Raw genomic sequence first — 23,035 nt, forward strand, 5'->3', positions numbered from 1 at the left:
ATTAAGCTAATCAATGGCTAATATTATCTATTTATTAGTTAAAGTATATAGAGAATTGAATAATAATGGACTGCACGTCATAAACTTGATATATAGTAGTGGTGTGCCACGATGATTGTTCCGAATTCATATACACATAACACAAAAGGACGCCTATTATTGTGTGTATATATATACGTAACATAATTGTTAGTTCCTTTAATTTCAAGGCAGTAGAGCCATATCCATCTTTCTCTGCGTATTCGGAGAGGAAGAACCGGTTAAAGGTGAAATATGGGATTCGCAGTAGTGGTGGTGATGATCATTGCAGCCTCGGTGATAGCGGGTTGCACCAATAACATGGCAGTGTTGGCTTGGGATGAACCCCACATCATTCACGTGGCTGGAAAAGTGCTGTGCCAGGATTGTACCCAGGGTTGGAACGAATGGATTAGTGGTGGCAACCCGATCAAAGGTATAATGTTATTCCTATGTGAAGTTTCTGTCTCATGGACACAAAAATTGCTTTCTGTTCGCAATTATACGTGTTTCTGTATCTTATCTACGTGTTTTGCTTTCGAAACAATATATAAACACAAACATAGCTGCGATGAATTTTATTTATTCACTTGTTACAAGAAGAGTAGACTTATACGGTCAAGATTATTAAAAATCGGACGGTTCAGAGAATTAGAGAAATTTAAAGATTTAGAAATTCAGTCAGACTTGAACGGAATATAAAGTTAGACAGCTAAATCTTTTTTGAACCAACACTACAAGAAAACATAAAAAGCTGAAAAAAGTGTGGCGATAGCTTTTCGCCACGCTTTTTGAGTTATTGCCGCGCTTTTGAAAGGGTCACATATGCTAACGTAGCAATTGTTCTATCGCCATGCTTTTGGGACCTATCGCCATGCTTTATTTTTTGCCACGCTTTTGCAGTAAGTGTGGCCGTATGTGAGAGATATAGCCACGCTTTTAAAGCAGATATAGCCACGCTTTTAAAGCGTGGCAATAGCGAGAGATACGACCACACTTTTAAAGCATGGCAATAGCGAGAGATACTGCCACGCTTTTAAAAGCGTGGCGATAGCAAGAGATACGGCCACGCTTTTAAAGCGTGGCAATAGCAAGAGATACGGCCATGTTTTTAAAGCGTGGCGATAGCCTTATCAAATTTAAAAAAAAATCATTTTTCTGACTTTATCTTTCATCACTGCACAATATAAATTTTTAGTCCTTTTTTATTACCAAACATATAAAGATAGTATGCAATTTTTATTACAAGACAAATCAAATAGTAATTAGTGACATATATAAATTTTGTTATAATTGTTTTATACATTAGTACTCAAATACATAATAAATCTCGAGTTCAAAACTCTTATTTCTCAACAAGCTTCTCAACCTGAGCATAAAAGCATAGAAATAATCAAATGGCCAATGCATCATCTCCATATATTAGTCCCACCGAGAAAGAAAACACTAGGGAACTCTTTTTATATGGATAAAAGAACGGAAGGAATTTAAGAGTTTAAAATTTCAAGTCACATTATATATAATGAATTCTATGTTTGTCCTCTACCAACTAACAAAAAAAATGAAATTCTTTAAATAGTACAAAATGTTGTCACCCAATTCACGAGTAATTTCCATAACCCTCTAACGAACGAATTCTCTTGCTCGTAAAGAATTTTATAAGAATAATCACGTTGTAAGTATAGTTTCTAAACCAATAGAGAATCCTTTCGTACAAAAATTTGGTTGTCACAAGTAACAAAACCCAATAAAATTTATAACCGAAGTATTTAAACCTCGGGTCGTCTCTCAAGGAATTGCAGGGAAGTATGATTTATTATTGGTTATGGAATTGTATATTTTTGGGTTTTTAAAATAAGGAACAAGTAATTTAAATGGCAAGAAAAATAAATTAATAATTAGAAAAACTCTTGGCAAGGTATGAGAACTGGAAATCCCATCCTAGTTATCCTTATCAGGTGTGATGAGAATTGATATTGCTCCCAATTAGTTAACCCTAACTAAACAAAGGAAAGTCAAGTGGACTAATCAACTTGATTCCTCAAGTCCTAGTCAACTCCTATGGAAAGACTAGCTTTAGAGGGATCCAAATTAATCAGCAAATTCTAATTTTCAATCAACTGCTGAGTTTGACAACTCAAGTGTCACCAATTACTTCACCAAAGCCAAAAGGGAAAAATCCAAATTATTTATATCATAAATAGAAGAAAACAATCATAAATCTGATATACCTCAAATTGCATTTAAATATAAATTCAAATCTAACATGGAAATGTTCATAAGCCAATTTCGCAACATAAGTAATTAACAAGTAAAAGCATTAGAGTAAATAAAAGTAGAAGAGAAACAAAAATTAAAGGAACACTGAACCTGGAATTGGAGAAATAACCATACTCTAAGAGAAATCCTAATTCTAAAACCTAAGAGAGAGGAGAGAACCTCTCTCTCTCTCAAACTACATCTAAAACCTAAAAAAATTGTGAATTATGAATCTTGTTTTCAATTGTCTCCCTTAAATCCCCCATTCTCTGGCTTCTATTCTGTGTTTCTGGGCTTGGATTTGGGCCAAAAAAGGGTCCAGAAATCACTGAGGGCGTTTTCTGTAATTTTCTGCACGTGGCGTCCGTCATGCGTGCACGTGGGTCACGCGTGCGCGTCATTTGGAGATTTTCCTTGTCACGTGTACGCGTCGCTCGTGCTTTGCGCTAGGCACGCGTCCGCGTCTACCATGTGTGCGTGTCACTGCCATTTTCTCCAAAAACTCCATTTTGTGCGTTCCTTCCATTTTTGCGTGTTTCCTTTTTGTTCTCTAAGCCATTCCTGCCCTATAATCTCTTAAAACACTTAACACACATATCAAGGCATCGAATGGTATAAAGGGAGAATTAATATTTGGTAATTTAAAGGCCCAGGAAACATGTTTTCAATCATAGCACAAGATTAAGAAGGAAATTGTAAAACCATGCAATTTTATATGAATAAGTGAGTAAAGAGTTGATAAAAACCACTCAAATTAGCATAAGATAAACCATAAAATAATGGTTTATCACCCTCATGCATTGTTTTCTTCGTCGTCTCCATTTTCGCCACCTTCGGTAGCCGCAGCAGCCATCAGCTCCTCAAAGTTGGCTGTCTTTCTAACTCCCAAGTAATAATTCAATCTAAAACACCATATATCACATGTAGCAGTCAGAAATCAATACAGAAAATCATATGGATTAAGACAAGCAAGCATAAAATGCCTTACTCCTTTCAATAGCAAGCCCATTATTTTTCAATATTTCAACAATGGTTACCATTGTGGCAATAGCTGCAGCAAAAGAAAAGCAAATAATTCAGAAATATCACAATTGCAATCACGAAAAAAAGTTGAGAAATATTGAACTACAAAGGAACAACTCATAAATAAATCACTAAAGAAATCATGCATATATTCCTCATTAATTTTTAAATGTAACTCTCCTATCCCAGAAAAAAATGTGTTGTACTTCAAAAACAGTGAAACAACTCTACAAATATTGCATTTCCAAAACACAATGCTATCTAATACTTCAATTAACTTACCAAATTTGACAACTATTACACAATTTTTTCAAGTTCAATTGTGAATCCTTACTCAAATATGCTAGTTGCTACGCATTATTAGTAGACTTCGGAAAAATAAGCACAAAAAAGCATATTCGTAGCATATACATTCATAACCCTTCTATAATTAGAAACTATTATACTGAGTTTATGAAAGGAGGAGATAACAAGATAATGCATCAGAGAAATGAATAACATCTAGATTCAGTGTCAAATTTTATTCTTAAATCACAATCTACTTATTATTATCCCATTAGAACTAGCAAAATAAAACCTTTTTCTTTTCAATAAACATATAAGAGCTCAATTTTCTTCTAATCAAACTTAGTACTATGAATCAAGCAACTCAATTTTGAGATTTCAATTAGTTCATACAAGTAAAAGAGATCATTAGGTCAAATGCAAATGAGCCAAGCGGTGCTGAAGAAAATTAAACAAAGTAAAAGCATTAATAAGAGAGTTATATATATATATATATATATATATATATATATATATATATATATATATATATATATATATATATATGTACCATTGAATCAATGGATTTCTGGTTCATGCAATACTCCTCAAGCTGTTGAAGCTCTTGAGAGAAGTTCTGCAAATACAGGAAGAAGAGACCTGAGATTGAGATTGGAACATAGAGTTACGTAGCAGCAGCAAAGTAGAAGTAGATTAAGAGGTAGCAGCGGCAGCGAATAGTAATATGTTGAGCTCGTCAATATTTATATATGGTCACTTTGAAACATTGGAGACAAAAGTGTTTGGGATCCCAGGATAAGCTATTCAACCAATCAGTTCATAATTTCTTATAAATATAAAGCAAGCTAGAGCATTAATAGCTTCTTATATTAGATTATATTAATCTAGTATGATTTTCAAATGAAAAAAATATGGAATCCATGAATTACCTTTTTCAATGATTCGGAGTGCTTACAGCTAAAGAGCTACACTTAGCAATGATTTTGTTATGCATAAACACATAAAAAAGAACAAAACATAGTTTCACAAATGAACCAATTAACCTTCTTAGATTTAACTACTATAATGACAGCAAAAGAACCACGTTCGACATTATTTTATGAGGCTCAAACAATTATCATTTAAATTTCTCTAACTACTTACAAACTAAAGAATCAGAGAACTAGAAAAGCACAAATGAATCAGTGAATAAACAGTATAAATAAAGAAGTACAAATGAATTTTGTTCAAATGAGAAGTCAACCCTTGCTAGTAACCTTGTTCTTTGGGAACTTGACGGTACCTGCGGTTCTCTCCTTCCACCGGTTCCCTTCCTTGTCGAATCAGTAAAACTTCAATTTCCAAAAATCAATAGGAAAAGAGCACTAACAATTAAAGGCACAGATTTATTGTAATATTCAAAATAAATTTTTAAATGGTGATTGAAGATTTATTGAAAAAACATGAGTTAAAGATTACAGATCAAGGATGGCATCTTCATCCTCTTTGTCGGTTGTGACATCAACCCCCTCGAGCTTGATGATGGAAGGGAGTGGCCTTGAGCAACAAACCTTCTCCAATGCTCCTATGGAAAGGAGTGGGGGTTAGGGGTTTTCAGCGACGGAAGAGAGTGGTGGTGGAGGGAGCATCAACAGAGGGTTTATTTTGGACAGTGAGCGCTGAGGGAGTCACCACCAGAGAGAGTCACCACCGAAGGAGGGTTAGGGTTTAGGGTGCGAGCAGCGATGGTGGGAGTGTCGGAACAGGGAGCACCGACGTAGGCATTGCGAGCGCCAGCGATGTTCTTCAGATTGCTGGGTCGTGGAGTGCTGCAGTTCTTTCGAAGAGTTTTGGGTTCTTTCGAAGCGCCTTTCTTTTAGGGTAAATACAAAGGGTTCGAAGAGTTTAGGGTTCGAAGGAGAAAGATAGAGTTTCGAAGAGGGTGTGCAATTTAATTAACTAATTATATCCTTTTCAAAACGCTTTTTTTTTTTCAACCTTTTGGCCACGCTTTTGAAGTGTGCCAAAAGAGTTGTAAGAAACGGCCACAGTTTTAAAACGTCACTATAACAAAATCCTGTCGCCACGCTTTAAAAACAATCTCGAATCAATTGCCACCCTTATAAAAGTGTGGCCATAGACCCTTTCACCACGCTTTTTAAGTGTAGCAAGAAAAAATGTGGCCAAATCTCTAATCAATCGCCACCCTCATAAAAGCATGGCCATTGACTGCTTTTGGCCACGCTTTTAAAGCGTGAAAAAAAAGCGTGGCCATAGGCCTTTTTTCTTGTAGTGCAGTTCCAATAAGCATTTTTTATTATCTTCTTCTTTTTTTATTCTTCTTATACATGTTCTATAAAATTATTTAGTACAGAAATTTTGATACACAATATAGAAATTTTAGTACATAGCATAAAAAATTTGAAGGATCACATGCCTAAAACATTGACACCCAACAAAATATGCACAACATAGGAATTTTGGTGCATAGTACAAAAATTTTGATACACATCACAAAATTTTTGGTGCACAATGCATATATTTTTGAAGGACCACATGTCTAAAATATTGACATCTAACTAACAAAATACGCACGGCCCAGAAATTTCAATGCACACCACAGAAATCATTGAAAGACTACATGCCCAGAATATTTGTAACGATCTAACTTTCGACACATTCGAACAATTGCCAATCGTCAAAGGTTACCACTTAGTTGACCTATGGGACCCTAAACTTTGTATTACGTATATAGATATGAGTTTGTTACGCTATCGAATTCGCATAACTTAGCCAAGTTTTATGAATTTGCGCTTGAATTAAAGACAAATCTAAGTGAAATAATACAATCACATAACGAAATAAAAAATAAAGCAGTTATCATATAATGCCTCAAGGTTCTGTTCATAGATCTTCCAATTAACATAGAAAGTCGTCACAGATACCCAACCAATAATACTTATAATTCAGAAGTTAGTACATAGTAAACTTATAAATACATAGAAAAAATAACCATTTTTATCCACAAATATTTAAAACAATGATAAAACTATCTATAAAGAACAAAACTAATGTTGCACCCACCAAAAATGCATTATGCTTGACAAAAATACCCAAACATTAAAATTTTATTAACTCTGTTAAAAATTTAAACAAAATTCTCAAATTATCCTTATCTTTATCATTTTCAACATCTGAACAATCACTACTTTTATTTTTTCAAACCCTAAAAACCTCCATAACCTCCACTTTAATCACCTTTAACTCATAACAACCACACTAACACCACTACCAACATTACCAACATGATTATCAACAATTGAGAGGATAATTAATCTGGATGATACTAGACGAACGAATGCTTGGGATTAAAATCCTGTGGATCTAACATAGGGTAACCAGAAATTTCACCATCCAAAATTTGTAGTGGTTCATACTTATACCCAATCCCTATAAATTGATACAAAAAATTGAAGATCTTGTTAGGTTTTCCTTTGCAAAACTAAACCTAGTAGCTAACAAAGCCCGCCACGTCAACTTTGCCGATGTCACAGATGAGATTGCCACTAGGATGCAGCATTCCCTGATGAACTTGTTGCCAAGGGGAATACCATTGTGGCAATGTTCGAATTGGAAATAGAAGCCCTCAAAACCTTCAAGAAGTGGGAAGAACCGCACAACGGTGAGTCCATGAAGATGAGGAGAAAGAGAGGATGAAACAAAAGTTGGAAGTGGTGAAGATAAAAGACTTTATTAACTTGCAAATGAGGAAGTTTTTGAAGGAGCATGAAGAGTGGCTTGACAAGCTTATGAAGACGCTGGAATAGAAAGAGAAAGAGAGGGTGTTAAGAGGAAGAGGTAGTGTTGGTGGTGGTGGTGTTGCTAGTGCTAGTGTAGTTGTTGTTATGAATAAATATTGTTAAGGTGGAGGTTATGGAGTTTTAGGATTTAAAAAAAAATTGGTGATGGTTCAGATGTTGAAGATGATAGAAAAATAAGGATAATTTGGGAATTTTGTGAAAAATTTTAATAAAGTAAATAAAAATTTAATGTTTGAATATTTTTTGCAAATATAATGCATCTTTGATCGGTACAACATTAATTTTATTATTTTATGTATAATTTTATCAGTGCTTTGAACATTTATGGGTAAAAATGGTTATTTTTCCAAATACAGATATATACATACAATACATATGACATTCCATAACCTAGCCTACACATGAGCCCCTAGTTTGGTACCCAAGCTAACATAAAAGACAGTAAAATCTTACCCCTCAGAAAATACTGCAAATGAAAGGGGGACAAAATCTAGTACTGAAGATGACCTATCCTATAAGGCTACAACTGTCTTCAAAATCGGAAACCCACTCTACTATCGTCATCTTAGAATCATCGCATGCAGCCTCCGACCTATCTCTTATAGCTCCACCACCCGAGGAGGGATCAGAAGCCTCCTCTACTAGATCCTCCTTAGGATCCTCCTCCTTAGATGATTAGATCACAGGTCTGTCACCCCTAACTGGAGTGAGTGCCTCTCTTAGGGGATCTAACTGTGCAACCAACTGATCAACAGGAAAGGGATCCAACGGAGGCTTTGATGGTGTGTCGAGCTGTGGATCAACATGAAGTCCATCAGGATGGAACTCTTCTTGATAGTAGTGTGGAGGGAAGGCATGATGAGTACCTCCTAAATGTAAGGCAAAAAGTGAAAATTCGTAGGGCTGGTATAGGTTGAATTCCAAACGATACAGTGAAAAAGCAGAAGGACGATCACGGAATGTATACATCCAAGTACGTGACTCTCCCCAACTGATGGCGCTCTCTAGCATAAGGTCCCCATAAGGAAATACAGTCGGCATCTCAATGAACATAACTCTTGTGCTAGCGATCATCACCGTAGGATCCATCTGTGGAAAAAAGGAAGGAAAAGGGGTGAAAACCTACGTTTCCCAGCAAGGTACTAATCTAACGAAGGGGATGAATTGTATATGGTTCCTAGGGCACAAAGTATAGTGTAAAAGATCGTCGTAAGTTTTACCATGTTAACCATAGGTTCAATGGTTGTTTTGCACTTAGTTTTTATAGTCAGACTCTCATTAACTATACTCTAGTCTTTGTTAGTATATGTGATGAGTGAAAAACTGATGTGTTCGAATACTGGCAAGTGCACCATATCATTCAAGTAATACCACGGTGAGTGGATATTATTCCCGTGAGGATTAATGGATTGAGGCAAGCAAGGTCTAATTGAATCTCTAATTAGATCAATCAAACCTTAGATTTTAAGTTGTGGATCTTGAAGAAAAGAAAGAACAGTGAAGAAAAGAACGAGAGAACGCTTTATGAAGTTGGAAGAAAATCAATGGATGAGGATGTTGAAGGCCATGGAGATGTTTGATTCTTGGAAGGTGTGGTATAGTGTGGTATAGTCATCGAGGGTCCTGCTAACATTGTTGTTCTCCTATGCCATTCTCTCTTCCGCTTCTTTCTTAGATTTTGATTTCTTCCTTAGTTGTGCAAGCATTCTTTGTAATTCAGGATCAAAAAGTGTGCAATCTTCTCTCCCTTGCATACACAAACAAAATAGAAATAAAATGTACCGTGTTGAATAAAAAGGAAGAAAAAAAGAATAATAAGAAATTAAAAAACAAACATCTAATTTTGTGATTCAACCAAATGTATGTGGTCAATCTCAGTTAATCCATGACAATGGTGCCAAAAACTTGATATGCCAAAACATGATGGACTAATATTGGTAAGTTTACCAAGTCACTTTAAGTAATACCACGGTGAGTGGATATCGTTCCTACGTGGATTAAAGGATTGAGCAAAGAACTTCTAATTGAATCTTTAATTAGATCAACGAACCTTTGTGAAGGAAGGATGAGATCTTGAAATAATAATAGTAAAGTATGTGAATGAATGCTTATGAAAGATTAGAGAAATAAATAATGAATGGAGATGTTAAGATTTTGAAGATGTTTAATTTTTTGAATAGGAAACGTTCATGTTTTTTCATTTTAACTCATGTAAGATACTTTCACAACAAATCATATAAAATTAAACTCAAATTCCTTAGCAATTCAATTTTTCTTTATCTTATTTAATTGCCAATTTCTTGGTCAATTAATTAACAAAAAGAGGTTAAGCACAATTCCGATTTAAAGTCACACAACCATTCAAAAGCTATTCCTAGTCAATTTGAAAAATTATGAAAAAGAGTTTCAAGCTAATCCCGATATTAAAATTCCCAAGATAATAAAGGAATCCAAGATAGAGTTAGAATATTTTCCAATATTTCTAATCATTGAGATGAAGAACGAAACTCAATTTTAAAAAAGTATCAATGCATTAATCAAAATAAAAGAAACAATCAATTTATAATTCCATAAAAATCAAGCAGAGCTCCTAACTATAACAAAAGAGAATTAGTGACTCATGATAAATAGAAAAATAAACTAAAACTAATGAATATGAGATGCTGGATTCCAGATGATCCTCAATGAACCATTGCTCGCTTATTTATATTCTAAATCCTAACCTAAAATTCAAATTCAAACTAAATCTAATCTTATCTTTTAAAGAATAAAATAAATAAAACAATAATTCAAATTTAAATTAAAACCAACTCTTATCTTTCTAGAAGAAGATAACAATAACTAATCATTCAAATCTTAAATCTTTAGAGAGTCTGGGCCGAATCAAAGTATCCTAGAAGAGATTTCTGGGCACTGGCGCTAAACTTGGAGACTGGGCACTGGACTTGGAGTTCTAGCGCCGGGCTTGGACAGTTGGCGCTGGGCTCCCACTCCTTTGGCTCTTTTGGGCATCTAGTGCCATCCTCTGGCGTTGGGCCCCAATGTATTTCGGGCCTGGATGTCGGGAGCTACTCTTATCTTTCTTCGAACGCATTGAGCGCCAAGGTTTGGCGCTTGACTTCTTAACCCACCAGGCTCTAAGGCTTGGGCACTGGGTGCCCATTATTTTGCAAAATTATTGAAGTTGGGCGCCAGGTCTTGAAGTAGGGCGCGATATTGTGGACTTTGAACTCCTACACCTGTTTCCTCCTCAAAGCCTTTTCTGTTTGCTTCTCTTCACCGAATTTCTTTAAAGAATACTCCTAAATATACAATAATTCTAAAACAACTCCAAATATATAGATTAGCTATGAAAACTTTAATTAAAACATAAAACTTTAATTTAAACATAAGAAAATTATTAAAAAGAGATGTAAAAATTATTAAAGATGTCCAAACATCAAATACTCTCCTCATACGTATCACTCGGATTAGGATGCCCGTGTTTACACTCAATTATGACTTTTTTCCTCTTTTGTGCTCACTATTCTTGAATTTTTCCACTCTTAGATTGTTTTAATAAGTTGCATTTCATAAATTAAGAAACAAAGAGGCCAAACTAAGATAAACTTAATCATAGAAACTTTCAATTTGAAAAAAAATCATATTATAGGACAAAGGACACAAAACAAGGATGGACACTTTTTAGAGTTTTAGAGACACTAGAATAATTTTCGATCCCAATTGATATCCCAGAGTAATTTAAAACAAATCTAAAATTTTGAATACTTAAAAATTTAAATCAACAACCTTGTTAATTATATTGTATGACATTCTCCTCATCTTTTTTTCTTGCACTTCAAGAACACCACCTCTTTCGCTTTTTTTTTAATTCTTTTTTGTCTACACTTCAAGAACACTATCGTTTTTTTTTTCTTTTCTTTTTTTGTTCGTTTTTTCTTTTTTGAATTTTTTAGTTTATTGTAATGTGACTCTAAAGTAAATTTGCAAAAATAGAAGATAAAACAAAGAGACTAAACAAGAACACTAGCATGTCTAGATAAATCAGAATTTACCTACAACATATAACTGATATCAAATGTTAAGAAAATGTCGACGAAATTAAAAGGAATTAAAAAGAAGACACATTGCAAAAACACAGAAAACGGATAAGGATTTTCCTACTAGACCAAATAAAGTCTTTTGACAAATCTTAACAACAAATCAAACTAAAACATGGACTACATAACTTCAAAAATTAATGCTAAATTTGTGACCCCGAATGAACTTGAAGAGCTTTCTTGGTCTCTTTGATATTCAAACATCACTACATAATTTCAACACCACTATTTTGAGACGAACTCTTGGTCTCTTTGTTGTCTAAGACCAGCATAGTATAATTCTTTTAATATTCAGATCCTTTAACAAGACAATATTACCATTCTGCCCTCAGTTTTAAAATGCCAAAAATGTCCTCTTGAACACATATCATAAGATGGGCGTCCCTACATCGTTTTTGTCCCCAACGTTTGGGGTAAATCTCAAAGTTGTTCCTAATATTTGAATCGTCCTATTTAAGTCCCTAACGTTTCAAAATTGATTCAATATTGTCCTGCCGTTAGGAATTTGTTAACAGAATTGACGGCGGGACAAAATTGAGACGATTTTGAAACGTTAGGGACTTAAATAGGACGAACACGTTAGGACAAAAACGATATATAGAAATAAATTTTACTTTTATTCTTCAATAATATTAATTTTTTACGGTACATAGTTATTCAATTAGTTTTTAATCACATCTAAGTAAATTACACTTAATCACATTAATTTTTTATTCTAAATAAATTTATTTTTTTATAATTTTACTCTTAAAAATTTTTACTCATCATAAAATGTTTGTAGAATGACTAGTACATAAACTTGTGGGGAAAAAATGATACATATACAATAAAGTAATGTGATTCTAGTCATTTTATAAGCATTTCATGATGAGTAAAAATCTTTAAGAGTAAAATTATAAAAAAATAAATTTATTTAGAATCAAAGTAATGTGATTAAGTGTAATTTACTTAAATGTGATTAAAAAATAATTGAATAACTATGTACCGTAAAAGATTGATATTAGTGAAGGATAAAATTAAAATTTATTTCTATGTATCGTTTTTGTCCCCAACGTTTTCATCTTATTTAAGTCCCTAACGTTTCAAAATCGTCTCAATTTTGTCCCGCTGTCAATTCCGTTAACAGATTTCTAACGGTAGGACAACATTGAGTCAATTTTGAAGTGTTAGAGACTTAAATAGGACGATTCAAACGTTAGGGACAACTTTGAGACTTACCCCAAACGTTGAGGACAAAAATGATACTTTACTCTTTTAATTACTTTTATATCCTTACTTCCAAATTTGTACATTTTTATCATTAATCTTTTATGATATGTCCTTTTACATCCTTTTTCTTTTGTATTTATTTTTTTATCCTTCATCTTTATTTATAATTATTATTTTATCCTTTAATCTTTATCCTTAAAATATTTTATATTTCTTTTTCTCTAAATTACCATCTTATCCTTAACATTTTATAATATGATTGTTTTACCCTTTCCTCTTCAATTTTACCATTTAAGCATTATACTTTTTCTTAAATGATGATTTTGCACCTAACTTCTCACTTTGAATATTTTAACCTCCTATTTTATCAAAATGACTATTTTATCTTTATATTAAATTATCTATTTTAATATTCTCTTTTATTCAAAATGACTATTTTTCATTTATATTTCATAATTATCTAATCTAACTTTAACTTTTTATGCAATGACCTTTTTATCCCTTATTTTACTAGTTTATTCTTAATTTTTATCTAAATGAACATTATACCCTTATTTTCCATATTCATTTATCCTAACTTTATTTTTTTTTATCAAAAATAACAAATTTGTCCCTTATGACTCCCAACTTACTATTTTATCTTAAATTTTTTTGCTAAGGACTCTTTTATCCTCTTAGCCTAAATTACCATTTTATCCCTAATCTTTGACCCTTATCTTTTATCTTGTTATATTTACACTTTTATTCCTAAACTCTACTAACATTTTTTTATAATTAAATTTTTATTTCTAGGACTCCTATGGTCATATTTTTAAACATTGTCGTTTGTTATTTATACTTTTAGCCCACTTTTTACTCCAAGTTACATTTTAAAACCAAGTGTGGTGCATGATATATTTTACATGGACATCAACTTTGTTTTTATGATTCTCCTAGACTCTTTTAACTACTTTTCTTTCAATCTTTCAATCTTTTACTTAATTAATTTTATTAAGAACTTCTTTATAAGTTCTTATCTTGATTTTCAACCTATGTAAAAGTATGACTTAACCACAAAAATATAGAGGTGTAACATATTCCATTCCATATTCAACATATATGCTTCTATAACATTTTCAAGTCTCTAAGACCCTTTCTTTTAATCTTTCATTCTTTTACTTTCTTAAATATTATGAGCATCCTTTTATGATTTCTTCTCTTGATTTTCATCTTTTACAAAACCATGCATATTTTTTAGCCCCAAGATTGCATACATAATTCGGCCATCATACATCATCAAATATATCCATAAAAAATTCATATAAACCATCATCAACATACTTTAATGTTTCATTCATCATACAAGCGTCATCAAGCACACTCAAAATCATCATTAACCATCATCAAAACATCATTAAAACATCAATAGAAGCATTTTATCCAAAGAAAAAGCTTTCTAACTATCCTAACCCTTACCTTCCTTGTTAGTGCTTCTAAGTTTACTCCTTTAATCCTTATGATCACAACAACCTCCCTTATGAATTTGGATTCTTGATGTATGAACTTCTTAAGAATACTAGAACATGGTTTATGAACAAGATACCATCAAAACAACTTTTTGGATCATAGAAGGACCATGGGCGAATTTACAAGAAGAGAGGAGGAAGATTTGTTCTTACTATTAGAAGTGATGTATCCTTGATCTTTAGAGACTCCTAGGCTTAATTGTCTAAGCAAGAAAAATAAAATCATGATTCCTTCTTGGAACCACAAAGTTGTCGAACATAAGGAGAAAGAAAAAGGAAAAATTCTCCTTACTCACCTTGATGATCTTGAGATGGAAAACAAAGAAGATAATGAGAGTTATTATTGGGCTAACTTGGATTCTTAAGAAGAGAGGTTATGTTCTTGAAAATGGAAGAAGAATTTGAATGAAGGTTTGAGTGTTCATGCTCTCTTTTTCATCCTCTCAATTTCGGTCATTCTCTCCTTTTTTTTTTTCTTTCTCTTTGGTTTCTTTTCTTCTTACTAGATAACTTAGAGTAATAAGTGGTGAAAGGTTAGAATATTTGGTGAAAGGAAAAAGGATTGGAAACGTTGGGAACAAGGAGAGATAAGGGTGGAGTTTTAGTTTTCTCTTTCCTTTTTCTTTCTTCAATCTTATCTCACTTTTCTTTCTTAATAACTTGGACAGAAATTAAGCATGTGATGAAATGAGATGATGATCAGATGGCCGAAGGTTAGAAGAAGGAGAGTGAGGAGTTAGTGATGTAGTTTAGATGACATAATCATTCTTATCCTTAGGTATTTACCACATGTTTCATTTAATTTCCTTTTTTTTCTTTTTGATCTTATCTCACTCTTCTTTCTTACTAATTATGACATAAATTTTAGCATTTGAGGCATTAGGAAGGGTAAGAGAGAGTCAAAAGCTTAGTTTGATAAAATTTTTTGTAGTAATTTTTGCACTTTTTAAAAACACAATCACCTTATTTTATATTTAGTAAATTAAAAAATTCATCATATATTTATGCTTGCAATTTTTAAAAATTAAAAATGCTTTTAAAAGCACTTAAAGAGAATTTTTTAAAATTGACTTGTGCTTATTAAAATTAAAAAGGCTAATATAGTCTTATACATTAATTAATATCTAAATTTTAAAAACTATTATAGTATTTTTAAATTTTAAATTTAAAAGCACCTAATGTATATTATAGTATTTTTAAATTTTAAAAACTATTTTACTAAATACATTTGTTTACTTATGTTTATTAAAAACCAATTTTAATTTTATTTACTAAATACATATGCTACAACTTTTAAAACATTAGTTTTTAATGGTTAATTTTCATAAATTACTTTTAAAAACTAAAAACTATATCAAACTAAGGCGAAGTTAGAAAAAAGAGAAGAGTGAAAAATTATCTTGTGTGATAAAATCCTTGTGACATAATCAAGCTTATCTTATGTTAATTTACCACATGCTCTTATCTCTCTTTTCTTCCTTGGTTCCTAAGACATAAGATTTGATCATGTGATATATTAGAGAGTGAGAGAGAGAACTGATTTTTGGAGAAGAGATAACTGATAGATAATTAGTTCATATGATGAAATATTGGTGACATAATCATGTTCGTCTTAAATTAATTTATCACATAGTGAATGAGTATATGGTGGACAATGGTTTATGAAAGGAGAATGAATGTAAAACTTGTGGTTGGGATTGATTCTTGGAGAATAATTATTAAAAGTGGTAATTATTTGATTACTTATTTTTACTGTATTAAATATAGTGGATAATTATACGGGTATGAAAAATAATGGTATCATAAATTATTTTAATTTTAAAATATTTTTAAAATATTTTGGTGAAGTTAAACTCATCAAAAAAATATCAGCCAAAGATTTTTACTGTATTAAATATAGTGGATAATTATACGGGTATGAAAAATAATGGTATCATAAATTATTTTAATTTTAAAATATTTTTAAAATATTTTGGTGAAATTAAACTCATCAAAAAAATATCAAAGATTTTTACGAATAACTGTGTAGTAATATATATTTTCGACCCACCTCGTTAATACAAAGTCAACCATGATTCTCAATTTTCGCAAATTCCAGTTGCATAATGTCTGAAAAATTGTTTTACCAAAAATCGGGTTTTTTTAATGTTGACCCATCCAATCAACAAAATACATTTGTGCTATGAGCAAATATTTTTGTGCTATGTGCAAAAATTTTGATACTATATCCATAAGTTTATATTGTGTAAAAATTTTTATGTTTTGTGCAAAAATTTCTATGCTATATTAATAAGTTTTTGTGCTCTACAACAAAAATTTTTTTGTTGAAAAAGCGTAGAAAAAGAGAAAGCAATGACGTATGCACGCGTCTTTTTTTTTTTTTGTTAGGCTTGTGCTAACTTAGTTAGATTTAGTTACAAAAACGCTTGTACATGTAGTATGACTATATAATAAAATAGTTTATTTTTATATAAATATACTTTAAAATATGATTTTAAATAACTAGATTTTTTAACCAATTTTTTACAATAGGTTTTTAAACCCGAACTAGACCAGCTAAATAACCAGTTTTCAATTAATCGGCCTGAACTAGCCAATTTGTTCTAGTTCTCAGAATATTGGATTTTGGATATTATACTGTCAAGTTTATTGGTTCTAAAAACGGTAACAAGACCTATTTGGTCTGTCAAATGTTTTCTATTTTAATTTTCAATATTTTCTGTTATATTTTATGAAAGAATAAAGTTAAAAAAAAAATAAAAAAAAAAAAACATTTTTGAAAATAGAAGGCAAGAGCTTGGGGAAATTCTATCCGAAACTATGAAGATAGCTGAAGATTTTGGAATATATGGGGCTTACAGTCGCCGAAGTGAAGAAGAAGGAAGAAGATGAAGACCGCTTTCCCCTTTCTATCTGAATCTTTATTAATAGCTATTTGTTATAATTTTGGGAGACCCCCATACTTGACATTTGTGCATATTGCAATAAAATTATTATCTTTGAAAAAAAAAAGTTTTCACCGTTCTCATTATTATACTAATTCTTGTCTTTGCACTATTAGGAGTCAAGGTGTCTCTAACGTGCATGGACAAGAGAAGCAGGGTTGTGTATTATACAAGTGACGCTACAGATGAGTTGGGGCAATACGAAATAACCGTGAACAAGTATGTCAACGGCAAGGAACTGTATACGAAGGGGTGCACAGTGAGGTTGGTGTCATCCCCAGACAATGTTTGCAATATCCTTACTGACTTTGGTGGTGGAAACTCCGGCATCAAGCTCAGCCGCCCAACATCCATGTATCGTGGTTTGATCAAACACTTGCTCAAACCTTTGTATTATACGACTCCTATGTGTGATAAGCCGGACACCGATAACTCTGATTCTGAATACAAAGATGCACAAGGACAACGAGGCCACTACCAATAAATGGCAATGTACTTTCTTTGTTCCCCATTTCTTTCCCTTCGTTATCTGTTATTTTCCCCTTTCCCATTTTTTTTTTTTGGTAACTCCCTTTCCCATTTATAAACTCTTGCAAGAAAGTGTTTAGCGTGTGTCAAGAAAATAAAATAAAAAAGAAATTAATATACCGAAAATTTAGTAATTTCAAGCTATATAACGTTTCATCGTCCAAAATAATAATAAAAAAAAAACAGAAAAAAAAAGAGCGAGCTGTTATAATGTTCCCCATCTGTAACGGATGGCACTATCCAAACGACTATAAATTTAATATAATTGGTGCCAAACAGCATTGATCAATTTCCAGATATATTGACAAGAATGAAAACAAAGTAACAAAGTAGAATACAATTTTGACAAGAGTTAATTTTCATATTCCATATGTTGTGCTCATATATTTGATGTCTTGGCAGCAAGATGTATGAGACTTTTACGGTGGTAAGCGATACGTAGCTTCTTGTAATTCTGCAAAAATGATGCAAGGTCAATCTCTCTGTCGAGTATTTTCTGGTGTAGATTTTCAGATTCCTCATCTGTCTTATTCATAGACTCTGCAAAATAATAATTTAATTTCGTCAAATTCATGAAACACCAGAAGCCGTCTCAATAGTAATAAGTTTGTGATCTATTGCGTCGAATTATCAATTGAAATCATACCTTGAATCCTGTGGATAAGGGATGCTGGGGAATTCATCTTCAGCATTTCTTCTTTCTGTTTCTCAAGCTCGCTTAGTTTCTCTTTAGCAGCAGCTAACTCAGTTGTCCGAATAATGCTACTCTGTTATAAAGGAGTAAGGAGGGAAATTTTATGTGGGAAATTTTATATTACCATAAAATTTCCCAAAAATAACCATAGTATAGGATTTCAATCTTACTTGATTCCTGAGTTCCATTATACGAGGTTCCTTTTTTAGATTTTCCTCTGCATTAAACAGAAAATTTGTGATGCTCTGCAATACTTAGTTGCAGCACAACCATCAAATGGCAGCACATCATAATAATAAATAATAATATAACTCACCCGCTAGCTGCAAATTCTCTTTGCAAAGTTCATCTTTCAGCTGATCAAATAAATATACAATAAAAAGTTAACACATAAGCATATATAAAGACAACTAAACAAGCATCAGCAACAGAAGGAAAACTGCCTGAGGAAAAGATTTGTATAGATTATAGAACAATAGATCAATAGAAATCAGCTAAACCTTATCCAATACATTTGGACGGAACCACTTGTCCAATTGTGCGAAGTTTTCTAGATTAGTATGATAAAGGCAACTGTTTGACCATTGATCTGTAATAATCAGTATATATTGCTACCATTCCAGTATGGCACCAATGAATTTCAAATTCTCAGTACTAGTAGCTGCAGACTGCACAAACATATGTACTCACCGGATTTAGTGCCAATCCCCCCATTATAGCTAGCACATGGTGGAGGCACTAATCTCAATAGATGTCTTATTCATAGAATGTTCCTAATATATCCAAAAACACAGGAAACTAATGATTGTCCTTCTAACTGTATATATTAAGGGTAACTCTGAAGGAAGAACAAAGAAGTTAAAATACATTTTTGGATCAAAATCACATTTTGAAATGGTAGAAGACTGTAAGTCATAGACAACTAGCATTAGTTATAGGGTTTGGCACACCAAACATGCAATACTCCTCAACAAAGCATAGGGTGATGCTTTTATCTATGAACCCTAGAGGCAAATGGTATATATGGTAAGAACCTTCTAAAGCTTGTAATATCAGTTTACAATTCATCCCAAATGCAGAATGGCCCAATAACAGCATGCCGGTAGAATTTCTCAAAATTACGTTAATGCATATCACCTCTTTTCATGCTTATACTCTCCAAAACTAGAAAGATCAAGGTATACTAAGACAATAAACCAAACACTGTCTCAGCATGATATATAGTCGCAAAGAGATTCTGAAGTGAATGAAAAATCAATCAGGGAGATGCTTTGGTTCCCTCCGAAAATTAGAGGTACGTTACCTTCTGTGATTCTGTCATGTATTAGTCTATGATAAATCTATTTATCACTCATTTAACGCATCCAATAAATCTCTTTGCAATTTTATTCGAATACGAAGTATTATATTTGAATTGAATCCTAAACAATTAACTTATCGCATTATTTCTACTCTTATAGAAGTATAGAGCTTAATAAATACTTGCATAGTTCTAGAGTATATTTAATGTATACTCCAAAACTTATTTTTATCCAAACTTTAACTACATGTTCAATTGATTAGATGTGATAATTTGATGTGTTATATGCCATAGAGGGTAATATACTTCTTTGGAAGGTACCCGAAGAAATTGCCGGTCAGAAAAGACAGTTATCTAAACTGCCAGGGGAACAAAGTAGCTCTTCATAGCCCTTACAAATACATTGAAACAAATATTTTCATATCAACTTACAAAAAACTATCTCAACATAATGTAGAAGCAGCACTAAGCCACTTCCATAAAACCTACTAACATAAAAAGCAATCAAGGCAGCAACAAAATTGCGAGGCATCAAGTTACCATACATTAGAGAGAAAGCATGTATTCAACTCACATTATTTTGAGTCTTGACCATATCAAGCGAATTTAGGAACTGTTGATAAGTATCCTTGTCGGACAACATCTTCCTCAACTCGTCGATACTGATAAATTGACAAAGAACAACACCATTAAGAACACCATATTCAGATGCAAATTAAATTCCCAAGAAACAAAATGGAGCGAGAGAGGTCTTACCTCTTGTCTTTCAAGGCGGCAATGACGCCGGCAGCTTCGGCAGGCGGAACATGCGACGAAGGGTGTATCCTCGGAGAAGCGTAGCCAGTGGAGGAAGCGGCGGAGGGTGTGGCAGGCCTCGATGAGCTCGGCGTGCTCATCACCGATGGAGGATACCACGACTGCGATGAAGAACCATCGTGCTGAGGTTGTTGCTCTTGTGATCCCCTAACCACCAAAAAAAAAAAAATCAATCCAAATTTGCTTTACGGCTTTCGTTCACACACATTGGAATTCGATAACCGTTGAATCTAAGCTAGGTATATGAAAAATTCTACTTGGGATTTTAGTTTTTGTCGAATTGAAAACGAGTGTTACAAAAGATGCCATAGCGAGTTATTCCAAGGAAGTTTGGAAAATCGAAGGGGAAAGAAATAAAGAAAAAAAAAATTGAATTACCAGAATCTGAACATTGAGATGACGATCGATAACGAATTGCTGAATCACTGAGCTGAGCGAAGGAAAACCCTCGAAATTTTTGAAAAACAGAGACACGGAAGGGCACGGGTAAGCAAAAATTTAATGACTTGTCGTTCGTTCGAGTTTTTGATTTCTTGGAAGGAATATTTTTTGGGTCATGGATTCGTTACTCCCGTCTTTGTGGGGGAGTTTCATTACCATCACAATAATATTTATAAAATAAATTTTATTTTTTAAAAAGATAAATATTAAATTGATATTTAAAAGATTTTAGTGCAAATAAAATAGTATTTAATTTTTGTTATTGACAAAATAATCTATAAAATATTTTAAAATTTGACAAACGTACTCTCGAGCAAGTACGATACTGACGCGGTCTGATATTTTGGTGACCTGACAAAATCCCTTTTCGTACTCTTCCCTCTCCCTCTCAACGTATTCCTCCTCCCAACGCAGTCTCCTTTGTAAGAACTGAGTTTTAATTAATAATTTAAATAAAATAATAATTTAATTATCCGGAATAAGTTTGAAAAATTAGAAAGATTAATTAGAAAATATAAAGGTGAGATTCGGATTCAATAAATTTTTCCGAGCAAGAAAAAGTATTTTTCTGTTGAAAAAGGCATAAAGACGCGTACCGATAATTTAGCCGGCAGTATCGACTTAAATCTGCCCAGTACTTCGTGATAGAAAATAAAATAGTAGAAAAACTTAGGAAAATATTTAAAGTTGAAAACCGGGCGCTAATTCTAAAAGTTTGATCCAAAGTTGGGTCAAATGGACCAAAAATTCTAATAGGTTGGACCGGGCCCAAGTTGGGGCCCAAACCCAACATACATAAACCTTTTAATGAGTCATTTTCAGCTCATTTTACACCAAAATGAAGGAAGAGACAGTGAGATGAGAAGTGAGGAAAATGAAGCCATTGTCACTGTTCATTTCCTCCTTCAAAGCTCCATAACTTTTGATCAGGAGTTCTGATTGACGAGCCATTTGCGGCATACGAAGCTCTCATCGAGCTCTTCATTTCTAGCCAAACAAAGTTGGTAAGAACTCAAAGCTTGTGTTCTAGTTTTCTGCCCTATGTAATTCTGCAATTTTGGATTTTGATTTTGAAAAAATTTTATAATTTTGGTTGTTTAGGTGTGATCTAGTAGCGGATTATTATTGGATTTTGTCCTAATTCACAATGGGTAAGGTAGAAAAGCTCTATACCCTTGTGATTTATCACATTTGCGAACCCTAGGTTTCGATTATGGTAATTTATATAGTTTAGCTTGAAATTCTTGTTGGTTGGAGTTGAATTGAGGAATTGGTGGACTTGGAGTTGATCTTTGGTGGTTAGGCATTGTTGAGCATGTTTGAGGACTCAATTTGGTGACTTTGTGCATATTGAGAATTGACCAAGGTATGCTTTCGGTTTTTCTTTTGTAATATGTATTGTTTCGTGACACTTAGGCTAATGGCCTTTAAGATAGGATTGAATGATGTGGTTGTATGATTAATTGCATGTAAATGTTATGGTTGATGATGATTTTGATGAAGGTTGAAGAAGTTGTATATGGTGGAGTATGAATATTGATGATTATATTGATTGTGATGATTGGATGAATTATGATGTTGATAATGGGTAATTGTTGATGTATTGATGATTGATGATGTTATTGTTAATGAATGATATTGAGTATTGATATTGGTGTTGAATGATGTAACTTATGAGGATTGAAGATGACATATGATAAATGAGGTTTATGAATGGTTGAATTGTGCAAATTTGTTAATATTGATACTTTAATTTGGAAGTTGTAGGTTTTGTTGAATTATGGTGAAAATAGGTGGAAAGATTGAGTAAAATAGGTATGGAAATGATTGAAGTGCAATGAAATGATAATTGTAGTATGTGGTAGTATTTTGATGAAATTGAGTAGGTTTGGATTCAATGGGTTTTAGAAGTTTTGGAAACTAGAGAATATTGCATGGTTTTGAAAAATATTATTTTTAATGAACTTTGGTGGATCATAATTTGAGTCTCAGATATTGAAATTGAATAATTTTTGTTTTAAATTAAAGATGATTTCAAGAGCTTTAAAATGATATAAAGTTTGAGGAAAATAGAGTTTTATAGAGGAAATTATGAGCATTTGAAGTTCAGTG

The 23,035-nt window shown here is 32.6% G+C and overlaps 2 protein-coding genes and 2 long non-coding RNA genes across 4 annotated transcripts; 1 reads left to right on the forward strand and 3 right to left on the reverse strand.

The window, feature by feature from the left end:
* Nucleotides 1-221: 221 nt before the first annotated feature.
* On the forward strand, nucleotides 222-17,798 carry LOC112754343 (pistil-specific extensin-like protein). The gene is made up of 2 exons (XM_025801956.3): nucleotides 222-454; nucleotides 17,261-17,798. The coding sequence occupies exons 1-2, from the start codon at nucleotides 274-276 to the stop codon at nucleotides 17,626-17,628; spliced, it is 549 nt and encodes a 182-aa protein (XP_025657741.1). The 5' UTR covers nucleotides 222-273; the 3' UTR covers nucleotides 17,629-17,798.
* LOC140180338 (uncharacterized) lies at nucleotides 3,008-4,247 on the reverse strand. The gene is made up of 3 exons (XR_011874319.1): nucleotides 4,136-4,247; nucleotides 3,266-3,328; nucleotides 3,008-3,179 (listed from the first exon to the last, which is right to left on the reverse strand). It is a non-coding gene; the product is annotated as an uncharacterized lncRNA (long non-coding RNA).
* Nucleotides 13,977-14,757, reverse strand: LOC112754344 (uncharacterized). The gene is made up of 3 exons (XR_003178507.3): nucleotides 14,496-14,757; nucleotides 14,353-14,402; nucleotides 13,977-14,249 (listed from the first exon to the last, which is right to left on the reverse strand). It is a non-coding gene; the product is annotated as an uncharacterized lncRNA (long non-coding RNA).
* A 155-nt stretch (nucleotides 17,799-17,953) lies between the features above and the next one.
* LOC112754342 (vacuolar protein-sorting-associated protein 37 homolog 1) lies at nucleotides 17,954-21,088 on the reverse strand. Its single transcript, XM_025801955.3, has 7 exons — nucleotides 20,861-21,088; nucleotides 20,423-20,629; nucleotides 20,241-20,328; nucleotides 18,683-18,722; nucleotides 18,537-18,583; nucleotides 18,319-18,439; nucleotides 17,954-18,212 (listed from the first exon to the last, which is right to left on the reverse strand). The coding sequence occupies exons 1-7, from the start codon at nucleotides 20,872-20,874 to the stop codon at nucleotides 18,052-18,054; spliced, it is 678 nt and encodes a 225-aa protein (XP_025657740.1). The 5' UTR covers nucleotides 20,875-21,088; the 3' UTR covers nucleotides 17,954-18,051.
* Nucleotides 21,089-23,035: the final 1,947 nt, after the last annotated feature.

The sequence above is a fragment of the Arachis hypogaea genome, chromosome 16 (assembly GCF_003086295.3).
Source record: "Arachis hypogaea cultivar Tifrunner chromosome 16, arahy.Tifrunner.gnm2.J5K5, whole genome shotgun sequence".
In the NCBI taxonomy this organism is placed as follows: Eukaryota; Viridiplantae; Streptophyta; class Magnoliopsida; order Fabales; family Fabaceae; genus Arachis; species Arachis hypogaea.